General features: G+C 47.4%; 3 protein-coding genes across 4 annotated transcripts in view; 1 reads left to right on the forward strand and 2 right to left on the reverse strand.

Annotated features, from left to right (window-relative positions):
- Nucleotides 1–5,789, reverse strand: part of RHNO1 (RAD9-HUS1-RAD1 interacting nuclear orphan 1) — a 23,258-nt gene extending 17,469 nt beyond the window's left edge. The window contains exons 1-2 of the mRNA XM_014940116.1: nucleotides 5,636–5,789; nucleotides 4,449–4,690 (exon numbers count right to left, since the gene is read on the reverse strand). The gene's annotated coding sequence lies outside the window, so the exon portion shown is untranslated. The remainder of the gene's footprint in view (nucleotides 1–4,448; nucleotides 4,691–5,635) is intronic.
- Nucleotides 11–17,548, forward strand: NRIP2 (nuclear receptor interacting protein 2). Its single transcript, XM_014940120.1, has 7 exons — nucleotides 11–3,035; nucleotides 8,727–8,903; nucleotides 11,539–11,621; nucleotides 12,075–12,202; nucleotides 15,080–15,132; nucleotides 15,968–16,122; nucleotides 16,858–17,548. The coding sequence occupies exons 1-6, from the start codon at nucleotides 2,805–2,807 to the stop codon at nucleotides 16,058–16,060; spliced, it is 765 nt and encodes a 254-aa protein (XP_014795606.1). The 5' UTR covers nucleotides 11–2,804; the 3' UTR covers nucleotides 16,061–16,122; nucleotides 16,858–17,548.
- ITFG2 (integrin alpha FG-GAP repeat containing 2) overlaps nucleotides 8,727–18,042 on the reverse strand; it is a 30,150-nt gene continuing 20,834 nt past the window's right edge. The window contains exons 13-14 of one of the 2 annotated variants that reach the window (XR_001411749.1): nucleotides 12,654–12,750; nucleotides 8,727–8,822 (exon numbers count right to left, since the gene is read on the reverse strand). The gene's annotated coding sequence lies outside the window, so the exon portion shown is untranslated. The remainder of the gene's footprint in view (nucleotides 8,823–12,653; nucleotides 12,751–18,042) is intronic. The other variant, XR_001411750.1, reaches the window with a different exon arrangement.

Raw genomic sequence — 18,042 nt, forward strand, 5'->3', positions numbered from 1 at the left:
AGAGCGCACTGGTAAGCTGTTTGTGTAGAAGATATCTAATCAGAATTATTTATCTTCCATGTTTGCTTCTTTCTTTTTAATGTACTCTAATTAAAACCAGAAACATTTAATGACATTATTTAAGAAAGTCAAGCAAAACGGTCAGCACAAATTAACATTAAGCTACAATAAGACATGGATGGCTTATGATCTCTGCTATTGGTTTTTCATGGACAGATAGGAGGCTGCTGCCTCTCCTGAAAGGGCCTTTGTTTAACCACCTGATTTGTAGAAGGCAATTATTGTTCTACTCATCTGTAGTTACAAACAAGAGACCAGCTCATTATAAACAGGACTGTTTGAAAAATGGATAGACCAGTTTTCCAACAGGACAAAAAACCCCCTCATCTAACTGGACTTCAAAGGAATCTTCTAATTTTGCTAACATTTGCTATTTTTGTGGGGTTTTCCACTAGCAATATGGTATCTTTTTTTGTTGTACTGTATTCTTTAATATTTTATGTATTTTTGTGTAAATTTTAATAAAGGCAAAGTTTTAGGTAATATCATTACACAACAGGCCACAATACCCCATCCCTTTATGAATTCAAATCACAATGTAGCCTTAACATTTTGGATAGTTAACAGTGTTTGATGTATTTCGCACCCAATGATAGGAAGAGGAAAAAGCTCGGGAATGCAGCAGAATTGACACCATAAAGCATATTGCTTGCAGCTTGTGGGATCACTGAAGATACTTTCAGCATCAATATGCTTTTCCAAGTATTTGCAAATAATTATATTTATGCCACAGAATGGTCTGATCTCAGGAGCTCCATCCTGTAGCTAATTAGTGCTCGACAGTCTGCACTCTGCTATGCATACCCATGGGACTGGCATATTACAATAACAGGAGCTGTTTTGCCATTTCCCGTAGCTGAATCTCAGTTTTGATTTGTTTGCTGTTTTTATTAAAATCTTGATTGCTGGAGTTAGGAGATCAAGAGATAATCTCGATTGTCATTCAAATGATGCCAAAGCCTAGCCACCAAGAATGCAATGAACATTTGATGTATGAACACAGCCTAAAGCTGTCTTCCTGTCACTGTAGCAGCATCACATACTAGGGGTTAACCTCTTCAAAAAGGGTTAACCTCTTCAAATTTTTGAATGACTCCAAAATTACCAGCCTCCCTTCTAACATTTGAGGACCAAAGATCGCAAGAGACCTGCTAACGCTGTGATGATTAGCAGGGATTAAAAGGTAAATAACATGGTTTGCTTTGCACCCAGGCAACTTTTTTGTAGTTTCTGTAACCACGCTGAGGTCTCACAGTGGCTGAGTGGACTTATCTTTGTACATGGACCATTGCATTTACTTCCTGACAATGCAAACTCAGTGTTATATTTTTATATACCATCTAGAATATAGAAATAATTGGTATCAGTAACGTTGGACTGTTACACACTACTAAGCTGGAAAAAAAAACAACAACGGGAGCAACAGAAAGCCTTTTGCTGTAACTTTCATAGTCTGTTGCTGTTATTCTTTCTATGTTATACATTAAAACTGTTTCACCCCTAGTTGACATTTACAGAAAGGTAATGGTGTTCTAAGCTTCATAGCTGAGTAAAACTCAGTTTCCTACTCTGTATGTGACATCAGAACTGGTCCTTACTGGGGCAGTGCATTCACCGGTGAAAAGGAATCAAAACAAAGCATCTTCAGTTCAAGTTGAAACTTGTCGTTTCAAGCAGGACAATGTGGAGGCAGAAAGTTGAAAAAGTGAGCTCTGCCATGTCCTCTCTCTCCCGAAAGGAGGGATGTCTGCCCTGGTCCAGACATCTCACACTGCAGTGATATCAGCATACTCTTAGTGTAGACAGAGAGTTAAGTTCACTGGTAGCAAGAAGCCAGTGATTTTTGGACTTCTGCAACTTCAGCTCTAGGCAGACAGGGGTGGAAAACCAGGTCAGAGTCAGGCCCAATATGTTCGCCCTGGCTGGAAGCAGAAATCAAGCCTTCAGCATTTTGTTCAAGCTAAACAGTAAAATCCTTCAGTGTTCCAAATGTGTGACAGTCTCTGCAGAAATGACAGTAGGCACGCCTGCCAGGAACCTTGAGATGGATGCTTTCTCCCATTTAGCAAGGCACCGCATCATCTCCTAGACTGAAACATGTTGTTGCCAGTATTTCCAGCTTCACTGAGATGCGTCAAACCTCTCCCCCGCCCCGCCTCCAGCAGAGACACGGAACCGCACGGCACCGCCACCGAGAGATTTACTGTCTCCTCAGCAGATTGTGGGGAACGGGCAGCGTATGGTGGGGAAAACACAGACACAGGCGCATGCGTGCGCGCAGCCGGAGGGAGGTAAGTCCAGCCCCCAGCAGCGGGGTCATCCTTCTGCTGCTGGATTTTTCCAGCTGGAGCATTTTGCAGGCTCTCGCTGTAATTTATGGAAATGGGTTTCTGACGTGTGGCTTCTTCTGTTACGGCAAGGGACCCACCGACCGGAGGAGGCAGAGCTGCAGTCAGGGTAGGAGAAGAGAGTGAGAGGAAGAAGAGGTGGGTACCAGGGGGACACCGGCGGAGCAGAGAGGACAGAAGGAGAAAAAGGCACAGATAAGCTTCAGAGATGGGTGAGTTGTAACTAAGAGAGCAGGAAAAAAGGCAGAGAAAGGGAGACAAGAGGAAGGCAGAGAGCTGTGGGGAAGGGAAAGTTGCTCAGAGACTGAGTCAGCCTCAAGAGGGCAAACACCAGGAGGCAAGTGCAAGAAACTCCCCAGCATATCAAGAAGGACCTGTTCTGTCTGAATCTTTACGATGAACACAAGGAAGAGCTGCCCCCTGCCACTGGAGCAAGGAGACCAGGAGGAAAAGCAGAATGAGGGTACTCCTGGCCAGGGGCAACAGGAGTGCGAGATGGAACTGAGGAACAAAGCTATTCTCCAACAGAAGAGGCGCCTTAAACAGGCCACCCAGTTTGTGCACAAGGACTCTGCTGACCTGCTGCCCCTGGATGGCTTGACAAGACTTGGCACCTCCAAGGATCTGGTAAGTCCAGTGGGACCCCATTTGGGAGAGGATCCTCCTAATAGCCTTCATCCCAGTTGGGAACTGCTGCCAGGCTTTGTGAAAGGGTAATGAGTTCAGCAAAGATGAAACTTCCTTTCAGCATCATCTAGGAACAGGTCAGGGTGAGGGGAAAGAATTAATTTTGCATCCATCTTCCTGTGCATCCTCACAGGGCCAAAACTCCTCCCAGAGGCAGGCAGATACGGCCTAGAAGGACTCCCCAGGATCCTACTTTCCACTCATCTGCTACATAAATATGTTTATTTGACGTGTATGTCTCCATGTGGGATACCTATGTATTCCTGCATGATCCAGCTCAAAAGTAGACTCCTTCCTGGACCCAGCAGGAAGGGTCATAAAACTCCAAGGTTTGACCTTGTCACCTTTTTTTGCGTTATTCTCTTTTCCCCCTTTCTTTGGGCTTCTGGAGGGACAAGCACAGGGCAGGACTGCTAGCCAGGCAGGCAGGCAGCTGCAGCGGCCAGCACCTGTGGATAACCTGCTCCTCTGGGAAGGGGACAGAGGAGTGAGGCCTATGGGTGTCTCCTTGAGGAGACGTGGAGCAGGAAGCATCAGGGAGGAGATCTGATGTGGTCTGGAGGGACTGCCCCAAGGCCGTGCTTCCCTCCGTATCCTCAGATTGTGGCACTGGCACCACGGGGGTTTGTGCATGTGTGTCTCCTCCAGTCCCACGGCAGGCCCCACGGCCGCCGGCAGTGGGTCCACGGTACAGGGGCAGGGTCCTAGGCACAGGCCCTGAATGGAAGCCATCCGCTTTGCTGAAAACTTTAGACGCAGAGGCTCTGCTGCGTGCAGTGAGGGGTCAGCACCATGTTCCTGCACTGGTGCCCCCCCCCTGCTCCCCACCGCCCTCCCTGCAGCCATCTTGATGGCTGCTGAGGGTCCCTGGCTGGGCAGGGTCAAGTGTGGCTCCTCAAAGTCACCATAAGTGGTCACCTCCGCCAGCCTTTGGCAGTCGCACACGTGGCTTTCAACTGCGGTGCCAGCCAGAGGCCCCTGTGAGAGAGAGCCCTGCACGCTGCAGATGGCAGCCTTTGCCTCCAGAGGCTGGCACTCTTGCTTGCTTGCACCCCAAATGCTTGCTCTTGTGAGACAGGCCTTCTCCATGTTGCTCACCACGAGCAGCTCTCCTGGTCAAATTAACCATTCTAGGCCAGAGACCTCCTCACACGCAGAGGGTGTTCAGTCACTTAAACCACTACATGGTTCGTGTTTGGGCTGTAACAGGATCACAGAAACGCTTTTACCACGGAGCTAGGGAGCAGTGAATAAAACATAACATCTTTTCTACCTTGGAAATTTTGCACTGGTGTTAGAGGGTGCAAAATGAAGTGCTGCACCCGTGAAACGTTCACACGTGCAGTGCCATACCTGGGGTGGATCCAGTCGCTGTGGTGTCTCTGTTTCTGGTTCACCTCAGAGCAAGAGAAGAAGCAGGCCTTAGATCTCCAAGAGCGATTCAGCCGTCCCTGCAACTCGATGGGCCACTGTGATACCACTGTGATGTTTTGAGACCAAAATACACTTTTCAGGCACTCCTCCAGTCCCATGAAAAACTCCATCTATGTTTCCTAAATTGATCTGGCTCCCTCCTGGAGAACAGGAACGCAGGGCTGAAACAAAGCAGCAGCAAGAAGCGATGGAAAGACTGATCTTGGAGAGATCAAAACACTGCCAAGGTCTATAGCACTTGAACTGGGAGGAGAGTCTAATTAATTCCCCAAAATATGTCTCTACTAACAGTTGCAGAGACTCCAGCTGTGGCAGCCACACATGTCCTAAAATTAGAGCAAAGCCACATGTCACTTCAAAAAATGTTTTCTTATACAAAGTCAGGCTGTTTCTTTTTTGCCACTCTTTTCTGTGCATGCTGGGTGTGCATTCAGCTTATGCAATGCATCCAGCAGGGCCTGGGAGTGATGCTCCCATCACATTTCAAAGAATGAGTAATTATATAGGAGAAATTTCTTCACGGAAAGGGTTATCCAGCATTGGAATGGGCTGCCCAGGGAAGCAGTTGAGGCACCATCCCTGGAGGTGTTCAAAAGGCGGGTTGACATGGTCCTCAGGAATATGGTTTAGTGACTTTTTATTGCTTATTTCTAATTTATTTTCTTGTCAGGGTTAGGTTGATGGTTGGACTAGATGATCTTTAAGGTCCCTTCCAACCTAGACAATTCTATGATTCTATACATTTCAGTGGAGAACTCACATTTCCAGCTTTATAACTACAAGCATGACATTTTGGTGTTTGGGTTTTGTTTTTTTTTAATGGGAAAGAAAACAAGTAGCTGCATCAGCTAAAATATTCTGATAACATCAAGAAGGTCTGGATAGCTGGCTTCTCCCCTCCCAAAAATCAAGATCCCCGGCTCATACCACTTCATTTATCATGGCAAGGCTTTGAGATTTCACACCGGAGAGCCTGAAACTGGTAAGTTGCACTGGAAACCTGCTCCGACTCTTAGAAGAGTCTTGAGAGGGCCTCCCTTCTAGCTGCTGGCCACAACTCCCTTCAGGTCCTCCCTCACCATCCCCTTCATTTCACTGTTACTTACCAGCCCAAGAGGGACAATGGTCTCCACTTCTTCATCTCACTGGTGAGACAGAAGACAGGGAAGGCTCCAAGAATCTGCTCTTAGATCAGATGCCTCCACAGTCCCAAAACTCAGCTACTCCATCAGTGCTCCTCCATCAGTGCTTGGCCTCTTCCCAGCTTGGGCGACAAGAAGGAGACAGAGGTGGCAGTTGCAAAGGGTCTGCTCTTTCTGTGGGAAAGGTCGTGGGGAGAGGGAAAGTCCTTCATGTGCCAGATTGTGAGAGGAGACAGGAGGGAGGGTGGGAATTTGGAGACCCGCTGTAGGTTCCCTGTGCTTTTTCCATGGCCCAGATGTTAGCTAGCATCTGGCACTGTGCTCAGAGTATTTAGGGAGTGCAGTACAACGGCCAGCTGTGTTGTGGGCCTGCACAGTAGGCTGGGAAAAGAACCAGGAACAGAGAGATATTTTTGCCTCGCTTTTCCAACTACTGCAGTGCCTGTCATGCAGCGTGTGAATGATCTGACTCTTACTCCTGGGGTGATGGTGAAACAGAGGCAGGAGAGACTCAGCACCCTGTGATGCTGAGTGCAACCAAGGAGGCAATAACAGCTCTCCCACTCCAACCACTGGGGAAAACTGACAAGTCGGTGTGCTCCGAGTTGCAATTTACAAGCTTCCCTGGCCTTAGCCCTCTGACCAAGCATAAAGCTGGTTTGAAGCACACACACCTCATAAGGTTAATACAGCCCAACTCATTGGCAGGTCTGGTCTAATTCACGGAATCACAGAATCGCCTAGGTTGGAAGATACCTTTAAGATCATCTAGTCCAACCATAATAATAAAAAAAAATAAACAAAACAAAAAACCAAAAACAAACCACAAAAAAATTAATAAACAAAACAAACAAAAAACCAAAAACAAACCACAAAAAAACCCACACACCAACACTAAACCATACTCCCCAGCACCATGTCTACTCGTCTTTTGAACACCTCCAGGGATGGTGCCTCAACCACTTCCCTGGGCAGCCCATTCCAATGCCTGATAACCCTTTCAGTGAAGAAATTTTTCCTAATATCCAGCCTGAACCTCCCCTGGTGCAACTTGAGGCCATTTCCTCTTGTCCTATCTCCTGTAACTTGGGAGAAGAGATCTACCTCTGCCTCTCTACACCCTCCTTTCAGGGAGTTGTAGAGAGCGATAAGGTCTCCCCTCAGCCTCCTCTTCTCCAGACTGAATAACCCCAGCTCCCTCAGCCTCTCCTCATAAGACTTATTCTCCAGACCCCTCACCAGCTCCGTTGCCCTTCTCTGGACCTGCTCCAGCATCTCAATGTCTTTTTTGTGGTAAGGGGCCCAAAACTGGACACAGCACTCAAGGTGAGGCCTCACCAGTGCTGAGTACAGGGGGACCATCACATCTTGGGTTCTAGTCACCACACTGTTCCTGACACAGGCCAGGATGCTGTTGGCCTTCTTGGCCACCTGGGCACACTGCTGGCTCATGTTCAGCCCACAGGTGACCAACATCCCCAGCTCCTTTTCTGCCAGGCAGCTCCAGCCATTCTTCCCCAAGTCTGGAGCGCTGCAGGGGGTTGGTGTGACCCAAGGGCAGGACCTGGCACTTGGCCTTATTGAAACTCATCCTGTTGGTCTCAGCCCATCAGTCCAGCCTGTCGAGATCCCTCTGCAAAGCCTCTCTACCCTCCAGCAGGTCAACATTCCCACCCAACTTGGTGTCATCCGCAAATTTACTGAGGGTGCACCCGATCCCCTCATCCAGATCATTGATAAAGATGTTAAAGAGAACCGGCCCCAGTACCAAGCCCTGTGGGACACCACTCATGACCGGCCACCAACTGGATGTAACTCCATTCACCACCACTCTCTGGGCATGGCCCTCCAGCCAGTTTTTAACCCAGAGGAGAATACTCCCATCTAAGCCATGGGCTTATCAGATCATGATAATAAGATCCTATATTGAATAAGCCATGGGCATGATTCAGATCATGATAATAAGATCCTATATTGAACAACTGCACCATCTGGAAGTTGATTTATTAATTTTTTTTGAGAAAGATAAAAGCAATGGTTTATGCCGTAGCACATTAGCCCCTTTAGATTCATCACCTTTCTTCACATGGGCAGTTGTTACTGAGAACACTATTGTCAGCTCTGAGCAGCTCCTGGAGATCAGCCATGGGGCCAAATACGTGGAGGAAGGACAGAACTACCCCCAAAAGGCCCACTTCGCTGATGCTGCCCGTTGTTGATTCAGTAGCTGTGCAGGGACTGAATGCACTGGATCCAACATCGGACAACAACTAGAGCATCAAGCTGATGACAAAGGGAGCTTTCTTTCCAAAGCAACACTTTCCTACATACATAGTGTGTATGCAATGTTGGGACAAGGTGGTTTTCACTATTTTTCTTCTCTTTTGGTGCACCTCCCCATCTTCTGCCCAGAAGAAAAGAGATAGGAATGAGATAGGAATACAAGATACATGAGATAGGAATGAAGTTCCTTCATCTGGCTGATGGCACTCCCTTCTAGGTGTGAACAACGTAGGGCTTCATAGATGCTCCCCCAACTAGGAACGGAGTTAAAATAGTATCATTTCTGACAGAGGGGAGCAGAGACCCAGACTCCAAAGAACATTAGAAGCAAGTTTTACTTTACTATGCAGGGGAAGCTTCCTGCTTCACTACGAATAATTGCTTACACACCTAACATTTCTGGAGTCCTGCCTTCTTACCCACGTGTACATCACACAGATGCTGCATCCCATGTCCCCGCCCACATTAGAAGGTGAACATCAGCACACACCCACCAGGTAGAATATTGCAGTACCCGAGTAGGCATTTAGCTGAAGGAACAGATATATCTCAGACACCTGCCAGGCACAGACAGCCCAACACTTTAAAGTCACCTTAGTGGCTACAGAAAAAAAAATTTGGGATTTAAAGAAAGTTTTTTTGGATAAGCCTGTCTTCCATCAGGATGATCAGTTGCATCAAGTACTTGCAGTCTGATTCCCTGGGCTAGCAAGTGTCCTTGTCCTTACCTCCATACTTAGCTGGGATTTCTCTTTCTTTGTGGTGGAGACAGCAGCCACATAGTGTGGTCCAGCGGCGCCTCTTGGAAGGCAATCTGAACAAGATGAGGGGCAAGACCAGGGTTCAGTCTGCACGGGTTCAATCTCCGCTGGCAAAAGACCAGGATGAAAAGATGAAAAAGGGAGAAGACAGGAGAAAAGAGACTTCACTCCTACTAATACAGTGCCAGGTAAGGCAACAACACGGTGTTGATGATTTCACAGTGATGGCAAATGCAGAATGAGTTCCAGCTGCCTGACTCCCAAGGGCCATGCTAAGTTATTGACTGCAAAGCCAGCTGCAACCAGAGAGAGCAATTTCCCACATGGCCTCTCCTGGAGATGGGATTCCATTCTTACAACAGAGAGAGGAAAGCTTTTCTGCCACATGCATTCTAGTTGTCCATATTTGAAGATAAATTAGCTTAATCACTTCTCCTTCCTTTGGAGGCAAGCTTTCCCATGATAGGAGGTACTTCCTAATTGCATACAGAAGCAAGGAATGTCCCCTTACCACTTTCAGACAGGTGCCCTGTGCAGCCCTGCATTCACAGGCCCTCTTGGTGACAAGGGCACATTGCTGGCTCACGGATAGCTTACTATCCACCAGGACCCCCAGATCCTGCTCCCCAAAAGTGTTTTCCAGTAGGTCCACCCCTAACCTTTATTGGTGTCTGCCATTCTTCCTCCCCAGGTGCAGGATCCTACACTTGCTTTACTGAACCTCATTAGGTTCTTCTCTGCCCAGCTCTCCAGCCTGTCCAGGTCACACTGGATGGCAGCACAGCCCTATGGATGTCTGCCCTATTGGTCTTCCCCTTGATTCTTACTCATAACACTCAACGCTGTCATTCACATTGTTAAGTTCTAGGCATTCAAATCTGTTCCTAACATAGAGGGCCACCCCACAGCCTCTCCTTCCTTACCTATCCCTTCTGAAAAGGTGGTAGCCATTGATAGCAGCACCCCAGTTGTGTGAGTCTTCCCACCACGTTTCTGTGATGGCAACTGTATAGTTTTTCTGCTGTACAATGGCCCCCAGCTCCTCCTGTTGCCCATGCTGTGTGCATTCATGTAGATGAATGTCACTTTTTGGGGGGGACGAGCCCTAATTCCCACCTGACCATGCTCAGACCCTTCTGTAGTTGCCATCCTTGGCCCTTTACCCCTAGGCTCATTACTAGTGGTCCTGGTTTTATCCCCTTCCTCTTTCAATTCCAGTTTAAAGCCCTGGCCACGAGCCTTGCTAACTCTCGGCCTAGTATCCTTTCCCTCCTTTGGGATAGGTTTTTCCTATCCTTTGCCAGCAGGCCTGGTGTCCTGTAAATCAAACTGTGATCAGAGAACCCAAAGCCCTGCTGGTAGCACCAGTTTTGGAGCCAGGCATTGATCTGTCTGGTCTTCTTTCGGAGACCCATCCATCAGTCTCCAAAACTGGAGGGACAGAGGAGAACACGATTTGTGCCCCTGAACTCTTCACAAGTTGTCCCAAGGCCCTGAAATCTTTCTTCATTGCCCTCAGACTTCTCCTCTCCAGCTCATCACTGTCTGCCTCTAAGGTCTAAAGAGGGTAATAATCTGAGGGCCGCATCAGGCCAGGAAGCTTCCTGGTTCTGTCCCTAACACGGGCCCAGGGAGGCAGCAGTCCTCCCTGTGGGAAGGGTCCGGCCGGCACACGGGACCCTCAGTTCCCCTCAGAATGGAACCACCCAGAACTATCGCCCTCCTCTTGATCCTCACAGAAGCAGTCTCAATACACGGAGCTGGTTGCTTCGGCAACTGCTTGGATGGATCTTTATCACCATCCCCAATTCCCTCATCATCTATCTCCAGAGGCCCCTCTCTGTTCTGTACGGGCACCTGGGAAGGCAGGAGAGGTCTGGAGGGGACTCTCCTGCTGCCCCGAGCAGGTACCTGCTTCCATTCCCCCCCATCCTCTCCTCGTTCCCCTCCTTCTGGCCTGGCATTGAGGACTTATGTGCAGAGGGGACAGAAAACAGATGGCAACCATATCTCCCTGTTCCCTTTCAAGTGCAAAGGGGTTAAGAAATGAAGTAGGGAAGGCACTGGGGAGTGTTGCAGTAAGACAATGCAGAGGACTGCAGGGCATCCAGTCCCCTCCCTTTGCTAGATGACACCAGCTTGAATATTGTAGTGTTCATGTCATGTCTCCTTAAAGAGCTGTCTGGGAACTTAATGTAAGCCCCACACAAAATAGCCACTTCTTGATGACATTGTTTCTTGGATTCAAGAGTCACTTGGATGTGTCATTTGTCTTGGGAACTGCCTTAAATTCAAGATCTTCTCAGGGATGCTTTTCCTGGGTGCTCTGGCTTCTCCCACAGACTTCTCCCTCTGGGAGCTGTTCAACTGAGAACAAATGTCCAGTCCTTGAACATTTTTCTCTGTGACACCAGAAGAAAAGGAGACAGGAGAACTACAAAGGGTGCATCACATGCTTATATTCCTTTAGAAGCTTTTGTCCTATCAATTATTGCTCTGCTAATAAAGTCCACGTGTATTTTCTGAACAAATTCGTGAATTTTGCATCTTTTGACTGGAACACTTAAGATAAAGTCGCTAATGACAGATAAATGTCTATGCAATCAAATGCAAGTTAAAGAAGACATTCAAAAAGAAGCCTTTGGCAGAGCACTGGGAGACCACCATTGTCTTGGAAGAGTCTCCTGCCTTATGACTACTGCTTAAAACACCACATCTTTGGCAGTGTAGCTAAGGAAAGTCTAAGGGATTGTCACGCTGTTGGAGGAGTGGGTATGCCAATTTTGAGCCCACACAGTAATTATCTGTTGTTGTTTTTTGTAGTGCCAAGGTCAGATACTGAAAGCGACTGTTAACACTGGCTGTCTACCAAATCTCATCTCCAAGAGCTGTTTAAACCAGCTGGGGTAAGTCTCTGCACAGTAGAAAAGGAGTGGTGGCTAAAAGAAAACCTATGACAAGGTTACTCTTGATTCCCAGCCCCAATGATAGTTCGTAGCAGCTTCCCATGTGCACGTGGCTGTTTAGGTGAAGATGCAGAGGGTGGGCTACAGGGCCAGGAACACTGGCAAAGTTGTGTGTAGACCCCCTGTACAGAAGGCAGAGCTGTGTCATTCTGTCTGCGTGGACTGCAGGGCAAAGCTGCCCAGCTGGTGGTTAGCCCTCAGCTGTGAGGGACCCAAATGGACAGCACCTTATGGTTTTGCTTGTGAAATCCGCCTCCAGATATGCCATATGAAAAACTCCTCCTCTTCTGGGCCTGTTCCCAGCGAGACCAAGAAGTACTGTTATCAGTGAGAAGTCCTGTTTTAATTCCTCTTCCTCCCACTTGAGGTAATAACACCTCTTGTGTCCCACAGGCTGGAAGAAGTGTCTGCCATGGACTGTGGAGACCTCTCTCTTCCCATCCTCAGCGTTGTTGGCCGAGTAGAACATATGGAGTTGCAATTTGGCCAGGAGACAGTGCTGTGTTCAGCACTGGTTGTAGGTGAGAGTGCCAGCCCTTTCTCTCCCCGAGTTTTCCTGTGTCCCTCTTGCCCTGCCAAGAGCATTTAAAAGGACCTCTGGGATCCCACCAGATCATAATGTGGTGGAAAGTTGGTGATGGGGTCACCTCCACTGCTGGCCAAGATCACTATGCATTATGAATACCCTCCATGTAACCAAAGGTAAAGGGCATAGGAAGAGCACAGAGAAGACATAAGACATTGAAAGAAGGGAGAAATTAGGTGGTTTTTGGTCTTAACAAAGGATGTGGAAAATTCTCATTTCCTTCTAAAATGGACCTTTCTTAAAATTATCCAGACTGTTTGATTAGTCCTCTGGTGCCCTATGTTCTCCTATTGAATGGGCACTTGTGTCTTTGGCTGGATGGAAGTTATCAGAGAAATTGAGAGAGGCTCCAGCTTATTCCCCAGAGCTTTTCTCTGTGTACTCACCTCCCTCTGCTGCAGGGAGCATGCTGGAGGAACCTGGTAGCTCCAGAGTGCCGGGTCTCCCTCTGTGTCCTGAGGCAGGACCCCCTGAAGTAAGCAGCTGTAGGAGACAAGGTCAAGTCAGCAGGCACTGGAGCACACCCAGAAAACAGCAGAAAGGCTGCATGTTCTGCATTTACAGCAAGTTGCACATGTGCTGAAAACAACTTAGTAATCTTTTTTCCCCCGTTCTTTCTCCTTGTCAGTCTTCCTGCTTTACCCTCTTTTCCTTTATCTGTCTCCTCATCTTTGATGATTTCTATTCATCTTCCAAGGCCTCCCTTGCTCCCTTGCTCTTTCATGTCCATTCTTCCCACTTTCCCAGTCATCTAGAAAGACCTTCCTCCTCTTCCATACTACAGCTCACTCTTCTTCCCTGGTTTCTCCTCTACTTCTTGCCCTTCATGGAGAGACTGTATTAGTAACACCACAGGTGAATTTAGCCCAGTTAGCACCTATCCATTTCGCTGGGATGTAAAAGTGGCTGCTGAAGGAGCAGAACTGCTACATCTGTGCCCTACATCTCCCTGCACACACAGTGCTCATGCTCACGTGGTTATAAATAAACAAATTGCAAAATACAGCCGCTGGTTACAGGGCAAGCATACAGCCAGGAGACGTGGGAAATGTTAATTGGTGGCTGTTGAATCCTGCAGACTCCAGGACCTGTGGATTCCTCCTTCCCTGCCACTGAAATCCAGGTGGGATGACTCTAAGATCCAGGAGGTTGCTCTTGCCCGGTCTGGTGCCTGTTCTTAGTGGCAGGTTCAGACAGTCGCAAGGCTGAATATATATTCCAGAGAGGCATGTACCAGAGAGGACACAGACAAAGCCAGCCACAGAGATTACCACACAGAGAGCAGGGCCTTTACCAGCACTTACATAAATACCAGCAGACATAGCCCAGTCCTGATGCTCCTCTCCAGCTGACTAGGACTGACTTTCACTAGCAGAAGCTTATAATATATATATAATATATATCCTCAGTCTCTAGATTCACAAGCACACTCATATTCAGAGAGTCTTCGAATAACAGCACAGCTTCTGGGTCTGTCTTATATCCATGTCTGGATCCTGGGCACCTTATGAAGCCACTGACCCAGACCCTGAGTCTTTCCCGATGCAGGTTTTGTCCTGCTTATTGGCTAGACCAGATGGAAGTTTGCTTGCTAATTATGTATACAAAATCAGAGCCATATAGGAATAAGTTCATTGGGGAAATAGAAACACTCCTGAGTCTTTCTAGTTAGGGACGTTTAGATCTCTCACACATGTGCCTTGTCCTCTTCGGTTGCTGGTTTATTAATTTAAGGCCCCTGTGACCCTGGTCAGAGCTGGTACCCGGAGCTCTCTTGCGTGCTCATCTCTCTAGTTGCTGGCACCCTAGGCCTGCAAGCTCTGTGACCCACAGTCCTTCTCCAGTTACTGAAACTAAGAACTTGGAGCACACGTTGCAGTCTCTCCAGCTGCTGTCACCCAGGTGTATGTGCCCCGTGGCTGTGCTCCCTTCCCCAGTTACTGGCACGCAGGCTTCTCTTGCACGCCGGTCTCTAGTTGCTGGCACCCGTGAGCTACATCCCCTTCTCCAGTTGTTGACACAGACCTATGAGCCCGTGGTCCCTTGGGTTAACTGGTACCTCTCTTGCATGCCAGTCCTTCCAGTCGCTGACATCTAAACCTATTTGCCCTTTAACCCACGGAATCTTCTATGCTTGCTGACACTTAAGACTTCCAGCAGTCACGTGTGGGATAGAGTTACATAGAAAAAAATTTACCTAATTAAATGATTTAATAAGAGGATTGTATAGAATGCAGCCATCAGGTGCAGGGTTTGGACAGACAAGTGACCTGACCAACAGCCTGCTTGCATGGCCCCTTACTCCCCTTCCCCCTTCATTTTTCCATGCTTGCTCTTCCCTGCTGCACCCTGCTGCTTGCCTTCTTCTGACTTTGGTCCTTCCCCTGCACAGCCCATAAGTTAAGTTTTACACGATCCCAGAAGCCCTTTCTGGTATCTCATAGTGAGTTTCAAACTATCCCAGAAGTCCTCAAATATCTCGTAATACTCATAATAATCATGGTTCCCTCCTCTTATTAGCTACAAAGTTCATTTTGACCCTCTTCAGAGCTGTGCCTAAGTAGCTCCTTTAACGGCTCATCAGTGACAGAAGAGTGCTGCTCTTGTTGTTGTCACTGTTATCACCTGCTTGTTAATGTTTATGTATTTAATTCATCACTTTCCTTATTATTTATTCACTTTATACTGAATAGACCATAACCGTAAAACTTTATGAACCAGATGCTCTTGCATTCCACATCCTTTTACAGGAGAGACACACTTTCCTTAGAGGTGCAATCTTGAGCCTGATCAGTCTCTTCTCTCTTCTCAGATGATGAAATGCTGGAGTTTTGCATTGGTCTCCAGACTCTGTTGTCTCTCAAGGTAAGGAACAGCTCCTCTCAACAAATTCTCCAAGATTTGGTTGCTGGAAGCATCACAAATACTTAGGGCCAGGTTCTTCCAGGGTGCCACTTGCTATGCTTGTTGCACAGCTGGCTGGCTGGCTGCACTATGAGTCACCGATGCCTTCCCAGTCCTTCTTAAAGGTTTTAAGAAAAGAATGGCCCAACAGGATTCTATCACATCTCCCAATCTTTGTATTGCTGACCATACAAGTTGCAAACAGGAAGAGAAAACTGAAGAGGATACTAGGAAAAGGCAAAGCACACCATGTCATGAGTTGTATCTGTTCTGCCTTTTGAAGGCAGGTGTGAACAAGCGCTGCCCTTGCTTTGAGCCAAATGAGACTTTGTGATCACATTCAGCCTCCAACACTCGCTGGACACAGGTGGAAAAAGTCCTCTCCTTTTGTCAGCTCAGCCCGGGGCTAATGCTCTGCTGAGCCTGGCTCCCGGGTAGCTCAGAATGTGGCTGCAGCAAGCCTGCTCCTGCATATTGAATATTTGTAGCCACAAGTCAGACTCAGAAAGCACAAAAAGCATTGGGCTGAATGCCCAAGTGATGAGAGGACATCACCTCAGAAGGAGTTAAAGGAGGAAGGGAGGAGAATGGCCCTGTGCAGGGTTTGGAGAAGAATCCATTGAAGGGAATAGGAGCAAGGAGGCAGCGTGGCGGGGGGCTGGGGAATGGGATTGTAAGGTCTGTACAAACCCAAAGCGGGACTGTTTGATGGTTATACAGGTTTTCCCCAGTCATAGACATCATCAGATTTGCTCTCTGGTACATCCAGCAAGTAACTGGCTCTTCCCTTCTTTAGTGTTGCATTGATTTGGAGGAGGGAGTCCTGAGATTTAAAGCATTGAGTCAAGAACTGCCTTTTCTACACGCCTCCGAAGAGCCTGGTCAGTGACTGGCTGCATCCCACACGTCTGGGGCTGAAGAGACTCGCTGCTGTGAGAGACATAGATGAGGGTGAGGCTCACATGCTCCTAATCTTGCTAAGTTCTAGGCTGAGGCATTCACTGGGGAGCAAGAAAAAGGCAAACGTGTGCTGGAAGCTGCTGTTGCCAGGAGTGCCTCATCTTGAGAGAGATCCTTCCTTTTAGTGGACCCTTTCGCTTGTCCCCACGTGCCAAGTGGCCATTTTGTTCTTTTTCTACGTCTCTAGTCACTTCAATTTCTGCTTTCTGTACTAAACTCACTCTAGCCTTTGAATTTTATTTTTACAACACCCTCCGTTCATGAGACAAAGAGAGTCTCTGTGAACAATCTCAAGTTGTTCTGTGGACAGAAGGACAGCACTTTCTCCAAAAGCCTCCAAAGATTCCCATGAATGTTTCACTCCTCTTTGCCTCAATGCGAGCGGACTCCAGTCCCCTTTCCTCGTGAGAAGGGCTCTGTGGCCAGTCCCCTCATCTGTACTCTGAGAAGCTAGTTTTTGTTACTATTTGCTGGCTCGGAGCAAAAGAGAAGTATTTTCTTGGAAAAACCTTGCAGCAAGAACACTTTCAGGGTTCCTAATTCTGAGAAACATTTGCAGAAATGCTGACTGTAGATGCCTGGAGTACAGTGGACAGTCAGAGGGGCTTGGGCTTTGCTTTGCCACTGCATCCTTGGCTACTAAGCAATACTATATGAATAGCAATGCTTATCATCTCTTGGTGTTGTAGTAGTAACCAGACTTGCACACCTTGCTCTTCTGACCAGGCCTATCACCTCTGCCGCGTCATCAGAGATCCTGCCACTCAGTTCAAATGCTGCAATGAATTACACAACCCAGAGTCTTCTGCTCTGTGAGCTCCTTTCTTTCAACTTGAAATCTAGTGACTGGACACATACACACCATCAGCCTTAAGTCCCAGCATCTCACAGCCCATCAACTTCGCTACTCCTGCATGAAACAAGAACCAGATTCCCTTGCAGTATCAGCTCAGGTCAGAGAGCTGCGAACTCATCTGGGATGACCAAGGTGATTATTAAGTTACTTAACTGTTAGGGTTTTAAAATTTTTTAATTTAATTTTTTTTTAGTTTTTTAACAGAGCGTAGCTGTATGATAAATATATAGTCTATTATTTACTAGCTGTAGGAAAGATGCACCAGATCAGGTCTCGTTCCATGCCTCGTGATTACTAATTCACCATCCAAACTCTGCACAATGTCCCTTTGTCCACCCCTAGAATGTCACGACACCTCCATTTTGCCAGTCTTCCTGGATTAAACACCACTTGCTCTCTTCCTTTTTTATCAAACTGTTCATTGTTGTTGTGCTTCTCCAAGAACTTGTGTACGCGTTTTTGCTTTCTTCTGCTAGTTCTTTCCCAAATCAGATGCTGTATTCTGTAGTTTAACACCCGCTGAGGACAGCAGAGTTACAGCCTGGCTGCTGTGATTTCTGATGCCCTTACCAGTGTTAACTGGTGTGACTGGCAACTGCTCCTCCTACAAGCCACATCAGGCTAGTGGCTTTTGTTGCTAGTCATCGTATCTTGCAGCTCTTGATCTGTTCCTTGGCATCTTTGCCATTCTTCTACTTGTGCATCTGATTATTTCTGGCTGCATGAGCTACTTGCCATGAATCTCCTGAATGGCACCAACAGGTCTCTCCTTTACGTTAGGACCAATGTCTACTCGATGAGCCTGTCCTCCAAAGTACCAGTAATTCCTCCTGAATTCGTATCACTTGCAAGTCTGACTGGGTTCTCAAACCCAGGGATCTAAAATGACAGTTCAGACTTGTACTAAACCATCATGTATGTCAGCTGGAATCTTCGTGGTACTTGGGTGAACTCTGCTGAAAAAACCATCTTGTTTGTGACAGATGAAACACCTGTTCCTATGAGCAGTGACTTGCCCAGCTTCTGATTCTTGTTACGCTCTAAAGATGATATGT

The sequence above is a fragment of the Calidris pugnax genome, unplaced genomic scaffold (assembly GCF_001431845.1).
Source record: "Calidris pugnax isolate Ruff unplaced genomic scaffold, ASM143184v1 scaffold36, whole genome shotgun sequence".
In the NCBI taxonomy this organism is placed as follows: Eukaryota; Metazoa; Chordata; class Aves; order Charadriiformes; family Scolopacidae; genus Calidris; species Calidris pugnax.

Excerpts from the sequence above, each read along its gene's own strand:
- NRIP2 (XM_014940120.1), top strand. The coding sequence starts at position 2,805 with ATGAACACAAGGAAGAGCTGCCCCCTGCCACTGGAGCAAGGAGACCAG. Across the intron at positions 12,203-15,079 it reads GTGTTCAGCACTGGTTGTAG|ATGATGAAATGCTGGAGTTT; the intron begins GTGAGAGTGCCA and ends CTCTCTTCTCAG. Across the intron at positions 15,133-15,967 it reads AGACTCTGTTGTCTCTCAAG|TGTTGCATTGATTTGGAGGA; the intron begins GTAAGGAACAGC and ends TCCCTTCTTTAG.